The sequence below is a fragment of the Rhodotorula paludigena genome (genome assembly GCF_050403205.1).
Source record: "Rhodotorula paludigena JCM10292 DNA, Rt_paludigena_JCM10292v1_ctg16, whole genome shotgun sequence".
Classification (NCBI taxonomy): Eukaryota; Fungi; Basidiomycota; class Microbotryomycetes; order Sporidiobolales; family Sporidiobolaceae; genus Rhodotorula; species Rhodotorula paludigena.
In genome coordinates this window covers 100,183-117,607 of record NW_027481442.1, presented here as the reverse complement: position 1 = coordinate 117,607, position 17,425 = coordinate 100,183, and the positions used below count along the sequence as shown (strand labels likewise).

The 17,425-nt window shown below is 63.2% G+C and overlaps 5 protein-coding genes across 5 annotated transcripts; 2 read left to right on the top strand and 3 right to left on the bottom strand.

The window, feature by feature from the left end:
* Positions 1–79: 79 nt before the first annotated feature.
* SYG1 (Syg1p) lies at positions 80–4,126 on the bottom strand (the record flags this gene model as incomplete). Its single annotated transcript, XM_076648480.1, has 13 exons — positions 80–1,068; positions 1,149–1,294; positions 1,354–1,371; positions 1,428–1,597; positions 1,695–1,961; positions 2,015–2,075; positions 2,133–2,268; positions 2,329–2,441; positions 2,501–2,664; positions 2,723–2,793; positions 2,852–3,196; positions 3,253–4,006; positions 4,064–4,126. 13 exons carry the CDS (start codon positions 4,124–4,126, stop codon positions 80–82), a joined length of 3,297 nt encoding a protein of 1,098 aa, XP_076505920.1.
* A 687-nt stretch (positions 4,127–4,813) lies between these two features.
* Positions 4,814–10,453, bottom strand: JCM10292_003266 (uncharacterized protein; the record flags this gene model as incomplete). Its single annotated transcript, XM_076648479.1, has 10 exons — positions 4,814–5,217; positions 5,279–5,459; positions 5,524–5,810; positions 5,870–6,076; positions 6,134–6,262; positions 6,324–8,237; positions 8,294–8,690; positions 8,745–8,974; positions 9,046–9,205; positions 9,296–10,453. 10 exons carry the CDS (start codon positions 10,451–10,453, stop codon positions 4,814–4,816), a joined length of 5,067 nt encoding a protein of 1,688 aa, XP_076505919.1.
* Positions 10,454–11,147: 694 nt separating this feature from the next.
* Positions 11,148–12,495, top strand: ALG5 (dolichyl-phosphate beta-glucosyltransferase; the record flags this gene model as incomplete). Its single annotated transcript, XM_076648478.1, has 4 exons — positions 11,148–11,210; positions 11,285–11,731; positions 11,809–12,000; positions 12,085–12,495. 4 exons carry the CDS (start codon positions 11,148–11,150, stop codon positions 12,493–12,495), a joined length of 1,113 nt encoding a protein of 370 aa, XP_076505918.1.
* A 680-nt stretch (positions 12,496–13,175) lies between these two features.
* Positions 13,176–14,058, top strand: JCM10292_003264 (uncharacterized protein; the record flags this gene model as incomplete). Its single annotated transcript, XM_076648477.1, has 5 exons — positions 13,176–13,200; positions 13,271–13,438; positions 13,501–13,791; positions 13,846–14,000; positions 14,050–14,058. The coding sequence occupies 5 exons, from the start codon at positions 13,176–13,178 to the stop codon at positions 14,056–14,058; spliced, it is 648 nt and encodes a 215-aa protein (XP_076505917.1).
* A 321-nt stretch (positions 14,059–14,379) lies between these two features.
* JCM10292_003263 (uncharacterized protein) lies at positions 14,380–17,182 on the bottom strand (the record flags this gene model as incomplete). Its single annotated transcript, XM_076648476.1, has 12 exons — positions 14,380–14,445; positions 14,511–14,579; positions 14,668–14,848; positions 14,921–14,991; positions 15,055–15,079; positions 15,139–15,888; positions 15,947–15,996; positions 16,057–16,099; positions 16,158–16,261; positions 16,316–16,700; positions 16,805–16,864; positions 16,974–17,182. 12 exons carry the CDS (start codon positions 17,180–17,182, stop codon positions 14,380–14,382), a joined length of 2,013 nt encoding a protein of 670 aa, XP_076505916.1.
* Between the last annotated feature and the right edge of the window lie 243 nt (positions 17,183–17,425).

Below are 17,425 nucleotides of genomic sequence, written 5' to 3'. Positions count from 1 at the left end.
CTGTCGGATGTATTGGTGCCCGGAAATGCAGGATAAGTGATGGTACAGCATCGTCTACGAGAGTCACACCATAGCCAGTCTACCGCTTGATGCCCTGCGCGTCCGCCACGTCTGTTATTCTCTCCACCTCGGCCATCCCTTCCTGCAAGGCGCGGTCGTCGCCTTCGTCGTCGCTAATGATCTCCTGCCGTATTCGCCCCGCCTCGTCGTCGAGTCTCCCCTCGCCCGGATCACCCTCCGCCGATTCCCGCAGCGGTGAGGACGGACTCGACTCTTGCCCCGCGCTCTTGCGACTGCTCTTGACCGCCGCCTCGGCCTTCACCCGTTCCGCCTCGTCCTCCTCGGCGCCCGTCTCGTCCGTGTGCGACGAGCTCGGGCTGCTCGAGTCGTCCGGCCCAGGCATGGGCGCCGCGCCGCGCTTCTTGCGGCTCCTGCGCCGGTCGGCCTTCTTGAGGCGCTTCTCATAGTCGCGCTGCCGCGCCTGCTCCTCCTCGTCCACCTCGGCGGCTTCTTCCGCGTCCTCGGCACGCTCCTGCGCCTCGACCTCGCGCTGCTCTCGCTGCGACGAGTCGACACGCTGGCCGAGAGGGACGATGCCGCCCGGCCCGCCAAGCGCGTCGCGCAGCGGTCGAAGGTTGTCGAGCACGCTGTCGTGTAGCGAGTGGAAGAAGGCGAAGAACCGCTGGCGGGGCCCGAGGGGCTCCGAGTCGTCGTCGGCGAGCGACGTGTTGCCCGAAGCTTCGGGCGAATTGGCAGAGACGTAGGGGAGGGTCACGTCGCGCGTCACGCGGAAACCGTCACGGTTGCCGATGTGTTCGGCCTCGACACGCAGCGTGTTCCACATGATGCGGCGCGCGGCCTCGACGAGCGCAAGGATGTATCCCTGCACGGGCACGGACGGGTGCGGCGCCAGGTAGATGACCCATGAGAAGCGCAAGACGACATTGGCGACCGAGGCGATGTAGTACATCCACGGCGTGTCCTTGAAGAAGCCGAGCTCGTTGCGCAGCAGGTAGTGCGACTTCTTCTTGACATTCCGGTTTCCGAGCGACCAATCCATTAGGAGATCTGCGACGTATGTCAGCGGTTAGCGCCAAATTCACGCGGCCTTTGCGGCGAGTTCGTAAGTAATCAGGGAGCCTACGCACCCCAAGAGGACGTGTAGAGCGTATTGATCGTCGCAAACAGGATGAAGACCGCAAGACGCCATGCCTCGTCTTCGCCCGTCCGCGACTTGTGGATACGCCAGCCATAATACGCGAAGAAGTAAGCCATTGTGGCGGAGTACTTGCCACTGCAGAATGAAAAGGCGTCAGCCAAGGTACACGCAGCAGCGAGAGGCAGGTGGCGGACGCGTTGAGCAAATGAAGGCTGCAGACGAGGCGGGTCAGCACGATGAAAGGAAGGAAGGTGATTACAGGACGCACTATAAGCCGTCAGAATCGAAGTAACGCCGGATCGACTGGCCGAATCGCCAGAACGGCGGCAAGCACGACAGGATCGGCGTCGTCCACGTGCTATTTGTCGAGCACACACTGAAGGTGTCGTCGGGCCAGCGCTTGTTGTAGGCGCAATAAAGCAGGCCGAGATTGTAGTACTGAAAGGGGAGCACAGTCAGTGGAACGAACGCCAATCATCGAGCGCGCAGAGTCGAATGACGATGCATGAGGGAAACACAACCCCGCTTGACGTACCGAGTAGTAGAGCGAGTTCATCTCGTCGCCGAGCAAGAAGTCGCGGAACTCGACCGCTACGAGACCGGACGAGATCATGCGGCAGAAACTCCGGAGGAGCCACCAACGTGCGGCGGGGTACAGGACGGGAAAGGGGTTGAACATGATGAGGACGGTAACGACGATCCACGCGAGCGGGTAGGCGGAAGGATGGATCTCGTCTGGCCAGAAATTGGAGAAAGCGGCCCAGAAGAAAAGGCTGAGAATGAAGAAGAGGGTCGCAGGAAGCTGGAAGACAGGCGTCAGATCTCAATTTATCGCGTGTCGAACAAACTGCGCACCTCGAGGTATTGGTGGTAGTCCATGCGGTTGCGGACATCGAGCTCGAAGATTAAGACGTAACTGCTCGACAAGTCAAGTCAGCTGACAAGCACCGGAGACGTAGACTTTGAAGCGCACTTGATACGTGAGTAGTTCCACGCTGCGAGGTTGAGGAAGAACGCAAGTGCAAAGAAGATCGGGAGGTAGCAAGCGCCGAAGAGCTGGAGAAGAGCGGGCCAATACGGGATTTCCCGGCGCGTATGCGCTTTGAAGCCTGTGCGCGAGGGTCAGTAGTGCCTCGTACGCACGTCGAGTAAACGAGCGCTGGACGCACTGAGGACGAGGCCTTCGATCATCAGCGGAAGAGCGGCGCCCATGAGCAAGCCGGCGCGCCACGTCGAGAAATGGTGCCGCTTCTTCTCGCCAAAGTCGCGAAGGCGTTCCAGCCTGCAGATGCGTTCGTGAGACAGTGACGCAGCGGACTAGCGGAACAGGAAGAAACGCACGCCTTCTTGCGATCACCCCGCTCGAACACTTCGGCGAACGCATTCTCCGTGTCGCGAATGAGGTCGTCGAGCGTACTTGACGACGCGAAGTTGGCGGCCTCGACCTTCTCGCTATACTTGGTACTGCATGGGATAGCCGTTGCCTTCTCGAACTTTTTGAGCGCCTGCGATGAGTCGCGCTTAGCGTTGCACGCGCGGCTGAGCAGCCATGAAATCACACACCTTCGCAAAGCCCGTGCGATTTAACACGCGGTAGCTCTTGAGCATGCCGAGCGATCGATAGTACTCGAAGGCTGCGCACACGAAAATCAGCATTCGCTCTGTCTCGCAGACCCAGGCAGGACAACGCACTGGCGAGCTTGAGCTTGCTCCGTGCGTTGGTGTATTCCTCCGGTCGTCGGTGTCGGAACTTGGCACGCTGTTCAATACCCTCGTCATCCGCGTCGTCCGACTCGCCATTGCTATGCTCAGCTCGGGCGTCGCCGTTCACATTGACCGACACGCGCTTTCTCCGCGCTTCGTTGGCGACCCCGTCGTCTTCGTCCTCGACTGCCTTTGAGCGTTGTGCGAGAGTGCGGCGGACGATGTGCGTGCCGGGAAGGTGCGGTACATGGGTGCGTTTGGGGAAGAGGGAGGAGACGAAGGCGGGCGGGTGCAGCTCGCGCTCGCGGAAAGCTTGGAACTCCTTCTTGTGGTCTGCAGGAGCGTGATCAGCACGACCCGCAGCGACGACGGAATGTCAGACAACGTACTAGCGAGTTCATCCCACTGTGCCCGCAACTGCTGGAAGCGCCGAACCGCCTCCTCTTCCCGATCCGCGTAGAACCCGGTCACCCGCTCGAGTTCGCGGTCGAGCAGCGTGAAGAAACGCCGGCACTGCGGCGTCATATGCTCGAAAAGCTCCGGCAAGTCCATGTTGGGCGAGAAGCCTTCGCGCCAGCGTCTGCGCTGGTCGAGCCGTGTCGGTTGGGAAGACAGACGCTTGATGGGCGAAGTGGAGCCGTGCGACAAGTCGGTGTGGCGATCTCCTTGCGGAGAAGTGGCCGGCTTGCGAGCGGCCTGGACAAGCGGACGGCCGGTGTGCTGCGTATCGTCGGAAAGCGGGTCGCCTAACGACGAAGAGTGGTCTGGAGAGGGGAGCGGCGACACAGGTCGTTTGTTGTTGACGGACGGTGCACGGGATCCAGACTGGCCGTTCTCGCGGCGGGGTGGATGGCGAGCAGAAGATGCGAGAGTCGCATCGTTCTGCTCGTCCTCGTCTTCGTCGGACCTGCCACGCTCTAGGTCAGGCTCCTCGAGAGCCCCACCGCCCGCATGATGTGCGCCAGCCGCATCGCCCGGACGGTACTGCCTGTCGCGAATGAATTCTGCATGCTCCTCCGGCGCGACAGTGCCTCGAGTCGGATCGTGCGGGCTCGCTGGCCGGTCGGTCGCCGGCGTGTAGCCCTCATCGACCCGTAGCAGTTCGTCCTCGGCACGTCCAATCTGCTTCTTGAGTGCACGGTACTGTACGGATCGCCGAAGTCAGCGGGCGCGACACACAGCTTGGCGGGCAGAGCTCACGTTGATGTAGGCTTTTCGCCATTCGTCAATCGCGTGCGAGTTGAGGTAGCGCGCGAACTTCATCGGCGGCGAGGAAGCCGCCGACCGCGATCACGGCGGCGGACGTCGAGGATGAGGTGAGCGCAGCTTGTCTGGGCAGACCGGCGGGTCGCTCGTCGGTATTCGGGGCCAGTCAAGCGATGGCCCGCCGCGCAACTGACCTGCAGAACTCTGAGATGAGCGAGATCGTAGCTATTTCATCCGATGCCTCGCTTGGCGAGCTTGCGCGAACGCACCCGAGTAGAGCAGGGAACGGCGCGGGCCGCTGGCAGAGAATGCGTCAGAGCGAGAGAGGCGCGTCGCTCGGGAGCAAGGGAGTACAGACGAGCAAGGGAGAGGCGAAAGCGCCGTGGAGGGCGATCAGGCAGCACGTGCGGAGAAGTCGCACATCGTCGTCGAGGACCCTAGCCAAAGTTTGTTTGCCTTGGAGCAGCTCTCGGCATTGCGGCTTGGTATGAGAGAGTGAGAGAACTGCAGGCTTGCTGATCAGAGAGAGGAAGAGAGAGGAAGGGTGTCTTCGGCCGCACTACCAGCAGCGGCACGGGAGGGTCGTCAAAGGGGGAGAGGGTATCAAGGAGACAGTATGGGTATTGTCGTGACGTGAAGATGGTAACAACGCAAGAGAAAGGCGAGAAGAAGGAGACGGAAAGGGTATGAGTGAGGAGGGAGAGGGGTCCGAAATAAACACGATAGACAGGTGTGCGTCGCCATCTAGGCCTTCTGATACGGGTGCGACGACGACGTGTGCGGGACCATACGGACAACCTGCGGCGAAGGAGACTGCGACTGCGGGTGCGGTTGCGGGTGCGAGTCTTGCGGGATGCGATGCAGTGACGACGACGAGGCGTTGCCTTCTGACCCGCCACGGCGGTACATCTCGTCGTATCGTCCCGCAGGTGGCGGTGCCGGAGGCCAAGGCGAGTTGGTGGCAGAGCGAGACTGCGGCAGCCCGGAAGGGTGGGGCGGGATCGACGCGCTCGCCGAATGCTGATGCTGGTGCGATGAAGCCGACGGGCGGTCAGGCGACCTCATGAGCATCGCTGGCGAGACAGACGTCGAGAGAGGCCGGCTTCCGCTCGGACCGCCGCCGGGAACCGCCGGTGCCGACCAAGCCTCTGCATGCCGAGTGGTCAGGATCGAGCTGCACAATCGAGACCAGGGCGTGACGAGACGCACCTTGCAGCCCTGGCCGTCGCGGTGGACTAGCCTCACCTCGCGAGACTCGGAAGCCGGATCCGCCGCGGCCGTTGAGCCGGATGTGGTTCTCGGCGCGCAGAAGGATCTCCTTTGACGTGAGCTGCGACGGATTGGCGAAGAGCTCCTGGTCGTTGAGAATTGAAAGGCACTCGGCAGGAACCTGCGACGGCCAATGAGTCAGCCCGGGGACGTTAAGACTGGGCACTGAGAAGGGGCAGACGCACCTCCCAGAACTCGTCCTGATTCTCGAGCAGCTCGTGCACGACGCGTGCAGCTGAGAAGCTCTCGTCGCGAGCGGGATCCTTGCCCTTGGCGTACAGAATGTTGGGGCTGATGACGGTGGCGAGGTTCTGCAGGTCCATCTTGGACCCGGTCTCCTCATCGACGTGCGAGAAGGACGCGACCCATTTGAGGAAGACGAAAAGCACTTCCATCGTGTCGCGATGCGGTTTCGGCATCAGGCAGCAGCAGTAGTGCAACGCCTTTGTCCGCTTGTTGGCATCCTCGATGCCTGCGGGAGGAATGCTCGTGAGTGCCAACGTCAGGGACGCACGGAGGCAATTGACCTACGCTGCGCAGCGATAAAGAGGTGGAAGAGCTTGAATGTCATGAGCGGGTCGGGCAAATCGCGCAGGAACTTCTTGAGCAAGGCGGCGAGCTGGACCGGGTTGTCGTCCGACAAGTTGACTCCGCCAGCGTCCCGGTCGAGCGCCTCGGTGAGGTCCTTGAGCCGGCGAATGTTACCATTCTTGCGGAAGATGCCCTCGATAGACATGTCTGCGGCAGAGCGTCAGCAAATGATGCCCGAGCAAGCCGAGAATGAGTCGGGCTCACCCATCTGCTTCATCGCCGAAATCACGTCGTCAACGAAGCTCGGCACTCGCAGCGGGCCTGCTCCTGCCCCGTGCATCGAGTCTGCGCCGTTGCGCTCGACGAGCACGTCAAGGGGAATGCCGAAGACGCCTGTGCTCGGTAGACCAGTCAGCCTCGAAAAGGCGCAAACAGACAAAAACAAATCACGCACCCTTCTTCTTGACACTCTTCTTGTCTTGTCCACCTTTGAACAGCTTGCCCCAGAACGTGTTCTTCCTCGCATCGATGATCTCGAGCAGGTCGTCGAGCGGCGCGACGTCGCGCAACGCGCTCGCATCGCTCGATAGAAGAACAGCCGCGACGTGCTTGACGATGAAGTACTCGAGCGCGGACAGCTCGGATAGGAGCTTCGGAGCCGCCCCGACACCGCCGCCGAGAAATGGTCCGGCAGACGCGCCCGTCCCGGGCGCAAGACCTGGCCCTCCACTGCTGAACGGCAGTGAGCCGTGTGCAGGGCCGTCTGCAGGCGAAGCGCGGCGCGACAACCCACCGCCAGAGCCATGCTCCGCGGTGCGCTTCTGCTCAGCCTCGAGCGCCTTGGGCAAGTCGGCGAGCGTGATGCCGTCCTCGTCCTGCGTCGGCTCGGAAGCGCCACCGAGGCCTTCGGGCTCGCGCGTGAGACCCGCGTGCAGCGCATCGGACGGTGGCGGGTCGTCGACGATGCGAACGGCCGTGGTCGAGCGGTGGAAGCCTGGTCGCTGCTGCTGCGCGGGTGACGCCGTGCGGTCTGGCGTGGCGGTACCGACAGGCGGAGGGAGAGGCCCGGTAGGCGTGAGGCCAGGAGTCGGTGTCGGCGTGACAGTGGAGGAAGGCGTCGGCGTTGCCTGAGCTGACTTGGTCGATGGTGCCACTTCGCGCACGGCCTGGTTGCGCGGGATGGTCGTACCGCGCACGGGGTCGACGAGCGGCTGGTCCTTGCGCGAAGGCACGGGCGGCTTGGTCTGGAAGAGGGTGAAGGTCGGGTCGGTGCCGTCGCTCTGTGCTGCACTCCGGCCCGAAGGCGACTGGACAACGGTAGACCGCATCGGAATCTTGGCCATGGTCGACGAAAGCTTGCGGTCGAGCTGGACGGACTTCATGCGCTTGATGTCGGTCGAGTCGCGATAGGACTCGGACAGCGAGCGCGCCTCGTCGTCCGCCTCGAGCGGCGTGCTCGGCACGACGCCGCGTTGCTTGAGCCGCCCAAAGAGCTTGTTGAGCGCGACGCAGAGCAGGAACGCGTACTGCTCGAGGCGAGTCACATACTCGAACCCGTCGCTCGTGCCCTCGAGGCTCCCGCCGCGCTCGCGCTTAGCGCACTCGGCGCAGAAAGCCGCGCCGTGCCCGGCGTCGCCCGCGCCGTCCACCCAGACGAAGTCGCGCACGTGAATCTCCTCGCTCGAGGCGGGCGAGTCCGGTGCAACGACGTCCTTACTCGCGACACGGTGGCAGTGCGGGCAGCGCAAGCACGCGAGGTGCCATCGCACAGACGTGCCGAGCCGTGCGCACTCCTCCTCTACCGTGAGACGGCAGCCTTCGCACAGGTCGGTCGTCGCCTCGCCCTGTCCGACGAGCGTCCCGACAGCGCGCGCGAGCGACTTGTAGCCGTATGTGGGGCGCGATGCGGGCGCTGCGGTCGAAGCGCCGTCCTGGACACGTCCAGATGCGCCTGACCCGGCGGACGAGGTCGACTGGTCCGAGTTCTTGCGAGACGGCGGATCGAGCGACGACAGGGTGCCGCTTCCAGTGCCGTTCTGCCCCGCCCGCGCGGAAGCACCGTTGCGTGCCAGCGCGACGACCGTCGCCGAGATCTTGTTGGCCTCGGGATCGCGCGCAAGACGGTCGAGCCGGCCGAGGAAGAGGCCGATCGCCTGGGCGTTGCCATGATCGCGCTCGAGCTTGAGACTGCCGGTGAGAGCGATGCGGATGAGGATCTTGAGGTAGTGTGCGAGGCCCGTCACGAGCGAGAGGAGCTCCTGCGTGATCGACATCTTGCGGGCGCCCGTCTCGTGCGTGTGCGAGAGGAGCATGAAGAAGTTGACGACCTTCTTGCAGAGCATGCGCGCCTCGCGCACGTGCGACATCTCTGCGGCATCGACTGATCAATTTGCTGCAGCGACGTTGGCAGAAGTGAGGACGCACCGTTTGCGCCGGCAGCGCGGAAGGCAGCATTGAGGTCGTCGATCGCCGCGAAGAGCGTCTCAACGTGGAGGACGAACTTCTCGGCCATGCCGACACCCTCCATGTACCGCCCGCTGCTGACGTGGCGCAGCATCTCGGAGATGCACGCCGCCGAGCTCTCCTCGAACGCCGAGAGGATCGTCCAGATGCGATACACCTGCTCCTCCATGTGCCGCTGACGAGCTTTGAGCGAGGCGGGCGTCTCGCTCTCCTCGATTGCGACGTAGTCGGGTGTGGAGGACGACGAGGTCGACGGGACCATCGCGGTCAATGAAGGTGCGGAAGGGTCGGCCGGATCCGAGGTGGAAGGGGGGCGCTCGATGGCTTTCGGTGTTGGCGCAAGCTTGATGTTCCAGAACTGCGAGCGACGACCATCAGGGGAATCCGAGAGAGGGTGATCAGGCAGACGCACCTTGTGGATCATGTAGCACTCGGGGTGCCAATGCTCGTCGATCGAGTTGCGGTTGATCTCGACAAACTGCTTGAGAATGGCGGTGCGGCACCCGGTGCACTTGACGGCGAAGCGCGTCGAGTAGTGGAAGTGGCAGTAGACCGACCCTGCGTGCTCGTAGTACGAGTCTTGCGGGCCGAACACGGTCGGGCAGACGGAGCAGGTGAAGTGCTCGACGTGGAACTTCATATCTGTTTCACGCGCAGTGGTAATCAGCATAGCAGCCACGGCGGGAATGCCAAAGCAGATGGGCGAGACGCACCGAGCGCCGTGATGTAGCTCCCTCGCAATGCCTGCCCGCACTTTGAGCACAGCAGGTTGAGCCGGCGGAAGTAGTCCGTCTCGCACAACGGTAGCTGCCGCCCACTCCCGTCGGGTGCGTCGATCGGGAAGAACTTGGCCGCGACGATCTTGGAGCAGTCCTGCAAGCACACAGGTGTGAGCGATCACCGCCAAATCACAGCGCCTTGCATTCGTAGGCATTGCGTGGGTGCGCGAGAATGCGGACGCACCTGACACCGAAAGCAATCGAGGTGGTACACCGTTCCAAGCGCGCGCACAAACTGCCCCGTCATCGGCAGCTCGCACTTGGCGCACACCGCCTGCGCGACGCTGCTCTTGTCGCGCCTCCCGCGCTTCTCGCCCTCGCCGCGCCGCGAAGCCTCGGCGTCGGTGCTGCTCGCGGCAGAGTTGCCCCGCGAGCGCGACGTCGACGCGCTCGTGTGGCCGCTCGGGACCGCAGACGGGTGCCCGTCTGCTGAGCGCGAATTAGAGGGCGAGTGTGAGTGCGACGAGGTGGAAGGTGGGCGGGAGGACGAAGACGAGGCGGAGGGAGGGTGCATGAAGGGGCTGCCGCCGGCGCTATTCGTCGTGGCGCCGGTGTGGGCGTTCGAGGAGGAAGACGACGACGAGGATTTGGGGAAGGTCGGGACGGTGGGAGAGCGGGAGGCGGAGGCGTAGGCAGAGTGCGAGTGCGAGTGCGAGTGCGAGTGTGACGAGAGGGTCGAGTTCGAGTGCGAAGAAGGGAAGGTCGGAGAGGGCGGTGCGCGTGGGTTCGAGGGCGAGCGTGGGAAGGAGCCGCCGGTCGGCGAGGGGAGTGCGCGAGAAGAGTGATGCGATGCCGCAGACTGCAAATGCGGCGGCAGGGTCGGCGAGAGGAGCCCAGAGCTGCCGGGCAGCATGTGGGTGTTGAGCATCGGCAGGCCGCTGCCCCTCCTCAGACCCATTCCGCCCGCGCCACGTCCCGCGAGTCCAGCATCCGTGCCTTCCTGCACATGCCCCGAGACACCGAGCCGCTCTCCTCCGCTGCTCTCGCGGCTGGGCGGCCCGCTGCTCCCCCTCCGGACAGGCTCGTCTCGTGGACTCCACAGTCCGCCGCTGTTGCCGCCCGACTCGCCCGAGCTGCCGCGTACAGGCGAAGTCCCGCGGCTGCTCGACCCGGCGGCGGTCGGCGGGCGCGAGGGCGGTGCGGTACCTCCGCCGCTGCCGCTGCTGCCACTGCCTCCCCGGGGCGGTTGCCGCCACCCGGCGGACGTGGCGGCGTTGGACGGAAGGTGGGTGGGGAGGTAGTCGGCGTCGGCGTAACGTGTCGGCGAGGACGAGAGCGGCGAAGGATGCGGAGGGGCGTTCGAGGGGTGCGCCGCGTCGAGCGGACGCACCGAGTGGGGCATCGCCTCGGTCCCGAGACTGTGGGTGGGAGCGTGCCCGGAAGATGAGCTCGTTGGCTGTCTGTCGTAGCACTGGGGCGGCTCTGGCGGTGCCTGCAGCGACGGGGAGTTGACGCGGGCGCAGTCACCCGACGAGACGGAGGGAGCGGAGTGTGCGCGCCAGTCGGTCGTGTGAGCTCGCGGTGGGCCAAGTGGGAGTGTTGACAGCCCTGTACAATGCCGCACTGCTCCTATGTGCGCTCACCCGAGCTGCCTGGGCGCCGCGAGCGCGCGAGTGTTGGTTGTCGAGTGGACGCGGACGAGCGAGAGAGCGCGCGGGGTCGAGGGACGGGCGCAAGCGGCGAGTCCGCGCGGCTAAGCGGAGCAACTCTGCTCGTGCTCGCTGCGCGCTGCTCGTCGCGGCGCACGCTGGCGGGGAGCGAGCCAACGCGGTGCAGCCAACACCAAGGGGCCCACGCAGACAGGGGGACACGTGCACTCTCACTCTTCCCATTCGCCGGGCTAGCTTGAAAGCGTGAGGGACAGCTCTACAAGCACGAATTCCTCGCGCCTGAGGCACTTGGAACTTTCTCTCAGATGAAGCAGGCTGACCGCGGCACGTGCAGCTGTCCTCGTCTCTCTGCGTCGTGTCAACTCTGTCCGTCCATCCTGCGAACAGCAGAGCACCCGAACGGTACCTTTGAACATCGCGCAAGGGATGGGACTCGTCACGCCGGCGCTCCTTGCCGCCGCTGCCTTCGTCGGAGTGCTCGCTCTCCTCGTGCGGATCCTCCCTCTTGCGCGCTCACGCGACCAGAAGCGGCACGACTGACATTCGGGAATGCTTCAATACAGGCATACGTCCTCCTCGTCCTCTTCTCGCCCCATCCTCCCGTCCCCTCTCCCTCCGAATCGACCTACCTCACCCCGTCGTCCCCGTCAACCCCACTCCCGCTCCCGCTTCTCTCCGATCCAGCACATAAGAATGCCACCCTGGAGTTGACCGTCGTCGTCCCGGCGTACAACGAGCGGCAGCGTCTCGCCGTCATGCTCCGCCCCGCGGTGCAGTACCTCGAGGAGCGCCCGATGCCGCCCGCGGGCGCTTCTACCGCGGCAGGTGCGCGAAAAGTCGAGCGAGGGAGCTATGAGATCCTGATCGTCGACGACGGGAGTAATGAAGGAACGGCCGAGTACGCGCTCGAGCTGGCCAAGGAGCTCGAGGGAGAATTCGGAAGCAAGAGGGGTCAGGTCAAGGTGTGCCGGCTCGTGCGGAACCGGGGAAAGGGCGGAGCGACCAAACATGTGCGTCCAAGATTACGACTAATGTCTGGACGGACCTCTCAATTGGCGCTGACTCCTGCACACTGTCCGTCGAACAGGGCGTGCTGCATGCTTCCGGCCAGCGCATCCTCTTTGTCGACGCAGACGGCGCGACGCACTTCCCGGACCTCGCCTTACTCGAGGATGAACTCGAGACCCTCGAGCGGGCGCAAGCTGAGCGGGAAGGCGGTGCGCACGGATTGATTGTCGGCTCGCGCGCTCACCTGGTTGCGACCGAGGCGGTTGTCAAGGTACATACAGACTTTCGCTCATCTCCAGTGGTTCCCTAACGCCCATTGGACCTGTGCTCACGAGCAAACCTTTGACCATCCCAGCGTTCCGCACTGCGCAACCTCCTCATGCGCTCCTTCCACCTCTACCTCTCCCTCCTCGGCCTCTCGTCCATTCGCGATACGCAGTGCGGCTTCAAGCTGCACGCGCGCGCGACGGCGCAACTACTCTACCCCTCGCTGCACTCGCCCGGGTGGATCTTCGACTGCGAGCTGCTCCTCCTCGCCGAGCGGTGCGGCGTTCCCCTGCGCGAGGTCGGCGTAAAGTGGACCGAAGTCGCCGGGAGCAAGCTCGACGTCGTCACCGACTCGGTGCGCATGGCGCGTGACCTGCTCGTCATCCGCGGCAACTACCTCATGGGCCGGTGGAGCACGCCGGCGCGGGTGAGCGTCGGCAAGGGCGTCGAGGTGCGCCCGCAGGGCATCAGGGTCAAGGAGTCGAGGAAGGACCGGTAGTGGCAACGCCTGTAAAACTAAGAGCATCCAAGAAGCCGGGCGCGCAGATGCGGAATCGACTGTGCTCTCTGTGACCACAGGCTTGGGGACGTGCCGTGAGAGCTCCACAATCGAAGACATTCGTGACAGCGAGGAGGTCTGACGCAGCTTCAACGGGGAGGAGGCGGAGGAGACGAAGCCCATGAAGCCTCCGTCGTGTTGTCTCGCGGCTCTCGTTGCTGCACCTCCTTCGCGCGTGACGTGATGCGTCCGCAGTGTCTTCTCCGTCGCCAGCTTGCCCTATGCGAGCTGCCACGAGGGTCACGGCTGCTTCCAGGGCTTGCTCGTAGCTCTCCTGTCCGGACCCGTCCGTCATCACGCATCGCTGCCTCGTCGCCAGCTGCAAGCTCCGTCGAGACCGGTTGAGCTAGGCATATCCGTGTATGCTCGCTTATGCCAGCAGTGGAACGCCCAAGTCGCTGGGCCGCGACATTCGCGTTCGGCAGCCCTCTGCTGCCGCTAGCAAAGGGCGATCGGCAAGTCCGGCGAGTGTTCAGGAGCTCGCGAACGCCCTGAACCGGCAGCTCCGAACCAGCGCTCCTTTCCGCGAGGGCGGGCTCTTCCAGCCTCACACCGTCTTCCGGCTCTTCCTTCGCGTCGCTGTTTTGCTCTTCCGGTCCTGCGGTAGACTGCCCCTCGCCATGCCACCGTCTCTTCCATCTAATCGTAAGTTGAGATTGGCGCCAGACGTGGGAGAAGGTGCTGACTTTGTGCTAACCTGCTTCGAGCTCCGCAGACGAGTTCGTCGAGCGCTGGAACCGCTCCGCGCGGGAGTTCTGGTGGCTCGTTGCGGGCTACCACCCGGACCATCGGTTTACGGGCAGGTCTGGGGGTACCACAGTCCTCGATGATCAGGATCCGCCGCAGGTTTCCAAGGATCAGGTGCAATTCTCGGCGCACTCGGGTGACTCCCGCCTTTCCGTTCAAGCCATTTCAACTGAACTTACGGTGACCGGCGCCTGCCAGATCACGGCATACCTCTCTTTACCGTTCCGGGCTACGCGCTTAAAGTCACCTACCTCCGCGGCGAAAAAACGGGTCGGGGTCGCGACGCGGAATACGACGTTGCGAGCCCGCACCAGGTCTATCTACCACACACACGCAGTACAGTGGAGTGGACCGGCCGCAAGCAGCTCAACGTCGCATTCCCGCGATTTTTCCAACGGCAATCCAACCCCGATGTCGTGCACAGATCGTCGCTGGTGACGGGAACAACGCTCAACAACATCGCTGTGAAGGGGTTTCAAGTTGAAGCAGGTACGTCATGTCTCAAGGTCGTGCTGATACAGCGCTGACTCTTAATCTTTGCAGGCGGTTGGACTTTCCAGCAAGTCGGCGCTGGACAGCTGCCTGCCGACCCCACCCAGTCAGACATCTACTATGGCATGCCCAATCAACCGGACAAGACCCTATGGCATGTCACGACTGACAAGGGTGCCACATTCTTTGTCGAAGCTTTCGTGCCGGTCCGTCGCAGTCCCTCGTCCGCCCTTACGCAACCGGCAATAAGCGTAGCGCCGCTGACTCATTGTATCACCAGCCGGCGCTCAAGCATACCCACGACGGCCGAGTCGTGGACCTACTCGCCTCACTGGCGCACACACCCGCCCCCCGGGACAGCCCGAGGCCACGCGTTTTCTCTCGCTCTTGGCAGCGCCTCCTCCTCTCGGCCATCTTTCTCACCGAGTTTCCCGCTGCATCCCGACAATCGACTGGTCTTGCGGAGAGAGAGCCTGTGCACGTTGCAGCGACGATGGGAGGACAACAGGGAGGGGGCTTTACGGGTGTCAAGCGAGCTAGCGTTGCAAGGTATCATGGCCGCAGACGGTGTGGGACGATGCGAGATCAGTGCCGGACATAGAGGACGGCGAGCAAGGGGAAGCCGGAGAGGAGGCCGAGCCAGAAGAATAGCTGCGCAAAGTCGAGATGAGAAGGTCAGCGAGGGGAAGACCGCCACAGTCGGGGGATTCACATACGTTTCCGAGCGCCGGGTTGCGCTTGAAGATCTTGGCACGGCCGATCATGATGAGCGGAAGCTGGATCATCTGTGGGCGATAAGGATTGAGCAGTCAGTCACAGTCGCAGGTGCCGGAAACATGCGTCGCGAAGCGGTGACAGCGGTATCGAGCGCACCTGCATGGCAAACAGGTATATCCGGATCTTCTTGCTGACAACAGCCATGACGAGCTCGTGCACGCAGGCCGAGAGTAGGAACGTGACGAACGCCGCCGAGAACCGGCTCAGGCGGTACGTCGCAATGGTGGTAGCGTAGACATGCCGCAGAAGGAACGTGTGCACGGGGATGTTCCATTTGCTGTGGCGGATGCGAGAGCAAGTGGTTAGGACAGTGTGCTGTCGAGAAGAGGCAGTGGAAGTCGAGACGCACCGACTGAACTCGTCGAAGGACGTAGAATTCCACCAGTCACTGTAGAATTCTCGGTCGCTGAAGCGCGTGATCTGCAGGCGGAAAGAAGGGCGTGAGCGGGGCGATTATGATGCTGTGCAGCCTGCTCAACGCACCTCGGCAAACCCGTTGCAGATGCATCTGCGGCTCGGACTCGTCAGTCGGGGCCTTCAGGGATCAAGACGAGAAGGAGGACGCACTCGAAGATGATGTACCAGATCAGGATGTAGCACAGGCTGAACGGCGTTGCGAGGTCGATGACGGACGAAAAGAAGGAGACTTCCGGCGTCGGCATGACCGGATAGATAAAGTGCTCGACGATGAGAATCAAGAGCGAGAACGTGCCAAACGTCGCGAGTGTCTTCTCGAGCACGTAGAGCGGTCGGATCGAGTCGGTCCGTGGATACTCGAGCTCGTAGACGAGGGTCGGAACGAGGAGGTAGTCGATGAAGTTGAGGAACGTGACGTTGTCGGGCCACTTGACGTCGGCGACGCCCCCGCTCAAGAGAGCCTCCCGCGCCTCGCAGATGCCGATCGCGAGCTTCGAGATGCGCTCATTCGGGTGCCACGTGAGCGTTTCGACGCCGTCGTGCGGTGCGTCGTCACGCGACGGGTGCAGAGGAGGATGGCGGTTGGTGGACGGCGAGATGGATAGCCGACGGTTTGGTGCAGGCCGCTGGCGAATTCGGGTTGTTGCATCTTCGTCCGAGGACGAGGGCTGACTCGCCGCGGCAATACGATCGCCATGTCGTTGACGCAGCGCGGCGTCGGTCGCTGACGGAGCGATCGATGTCGTAGCTGACGCATCCTCTGCGACCGCCGACTCGTCACTGCACGCTTTCTCCCAAGCATCCCGTCCCTCCTGCTCGAGCTTGCCCCGACCACCAAGCTCCTCGATTGCTTTGTCAAGAGCCGCAGAGTCCTTCTTGAGCTGGCGACGGCGCTCCGACCTGTAGAAGCGCGGATTCAGGAGGGCTCGAGCGAAACTAACGATGGAGAGGAACGCACAGCTCGCCATTGAGAGCGCAGTAGGAGTGCACTTTCATGAGCATTGAGAGCTGCAGGGCAGGGACAAGGTCAACTCGACGATATGCGGCGGAGGCGGGAAGTGTACTGACAGCGTGTAGCGTCAAGAACCCGCTCTGCACCCACGGCCATGACCTGCGCGGTATCGCCACGTGAGACAAACTTCCATCTGAGATCTCCTCAGGGAACATACCGATGGAACGTCCAGCGAACTGTGATAGCGAGAAAGAGGGTCTGGGCGATGTGCTGGATGACGAGACCGGCCCAGTAGTACCGGATCCAGCCGTTTACGATGAGCTGGAGAGGCGCCTGGTCAGAATCGTCCAAAACGTGAAAGGAGATCGAGCTTACCTTGACAAAGGGGACGCAGAGCAACGTGGACCCCACGAGTACGGCATCGCTCAGCGCGAGCGCCCATGCGTCCTCCGAGATGAGCGCCGCAAAGCGCCAACCTCCGAGCACCCCTCCTGTCTCGGAGAAGCGGCGATAGATGGTGCGGAACGCGAAGACGGCGATTACGATCCAGAAGAGGGTCCAGAATCCGCGGAACTGGTCTGCGGCCGACAACGCGTTGTGTCGGTCAAAGTGTGATGTTCGCGGCGTGAAGCGCGTCCGCCGTGCGCGCACAAGACGGATCTTCTTCGGGTCGCCGCCTTTCGCTGGGATGGGTTTGAGGGTGATCTGGCCGGAAGAGGAGAACTTGGCGTCGACATGGTCTACGCCGGTGTGGGTGAAGCTGCGCGTCAGGGTTTCAGCAGCTGGTCCTGCCCGGGTCTCCATTCGTAGCTCGGAAAGAGGATGTGGCCCAGCCCGAGCGAGGTGACACAGGACGAGACGGACGTTTCGGTGACAGCCTGGTCGCCTTCCATAGTGGTGATGGTGGTAGTCGCCGCATCAGAGCTGTCCATCACAATGCGCGGGAGGCAAGGGGGTCAGCTGCGGCAGAAGCGGTGACACGGGCTGAACACCTCGCTGCTTCAACTCGAGATCAGCGAGAGGCAGCACGCACCTCGGGGCCAGGTCCGGGGTGGCGGTCCGCGAGCCGTCGGCAGTGAGACTTGACCCGTCTGAGGACGCACTTGAGCCTTGCGCGACGAGCGGCGGTGCCTTCATCTCACGGGTTCGCCGAGCGAGAGGAGGAGAAATAGCGGGCTCGGCGTGTAGCGCCTCGTCCACGAGGTTGGCGGGGCCAGGAGGAGGCGCCTTGGCTCTGGCCATCGCTGCCCTGCTCTGGCTTGCGTGCACTGCGCTCGGAAAAGAGCTGACTTCCGCGTCATCTCGTCGGCCGTCAAAGTGGGGAACCAGAATGTCTCGCACGAGTAGACACGGATCTGGTGACTGCACTCTGCTGCAAGCGAGCACAAGGGTCCCAGCAGCGCATGCCATGCCCTCGAGCTCCTGCACGCAGAGCCGGAACAGACGAGGAGGAGAGGGGGGACCCGCTCATGTCGTGAGGCAGAC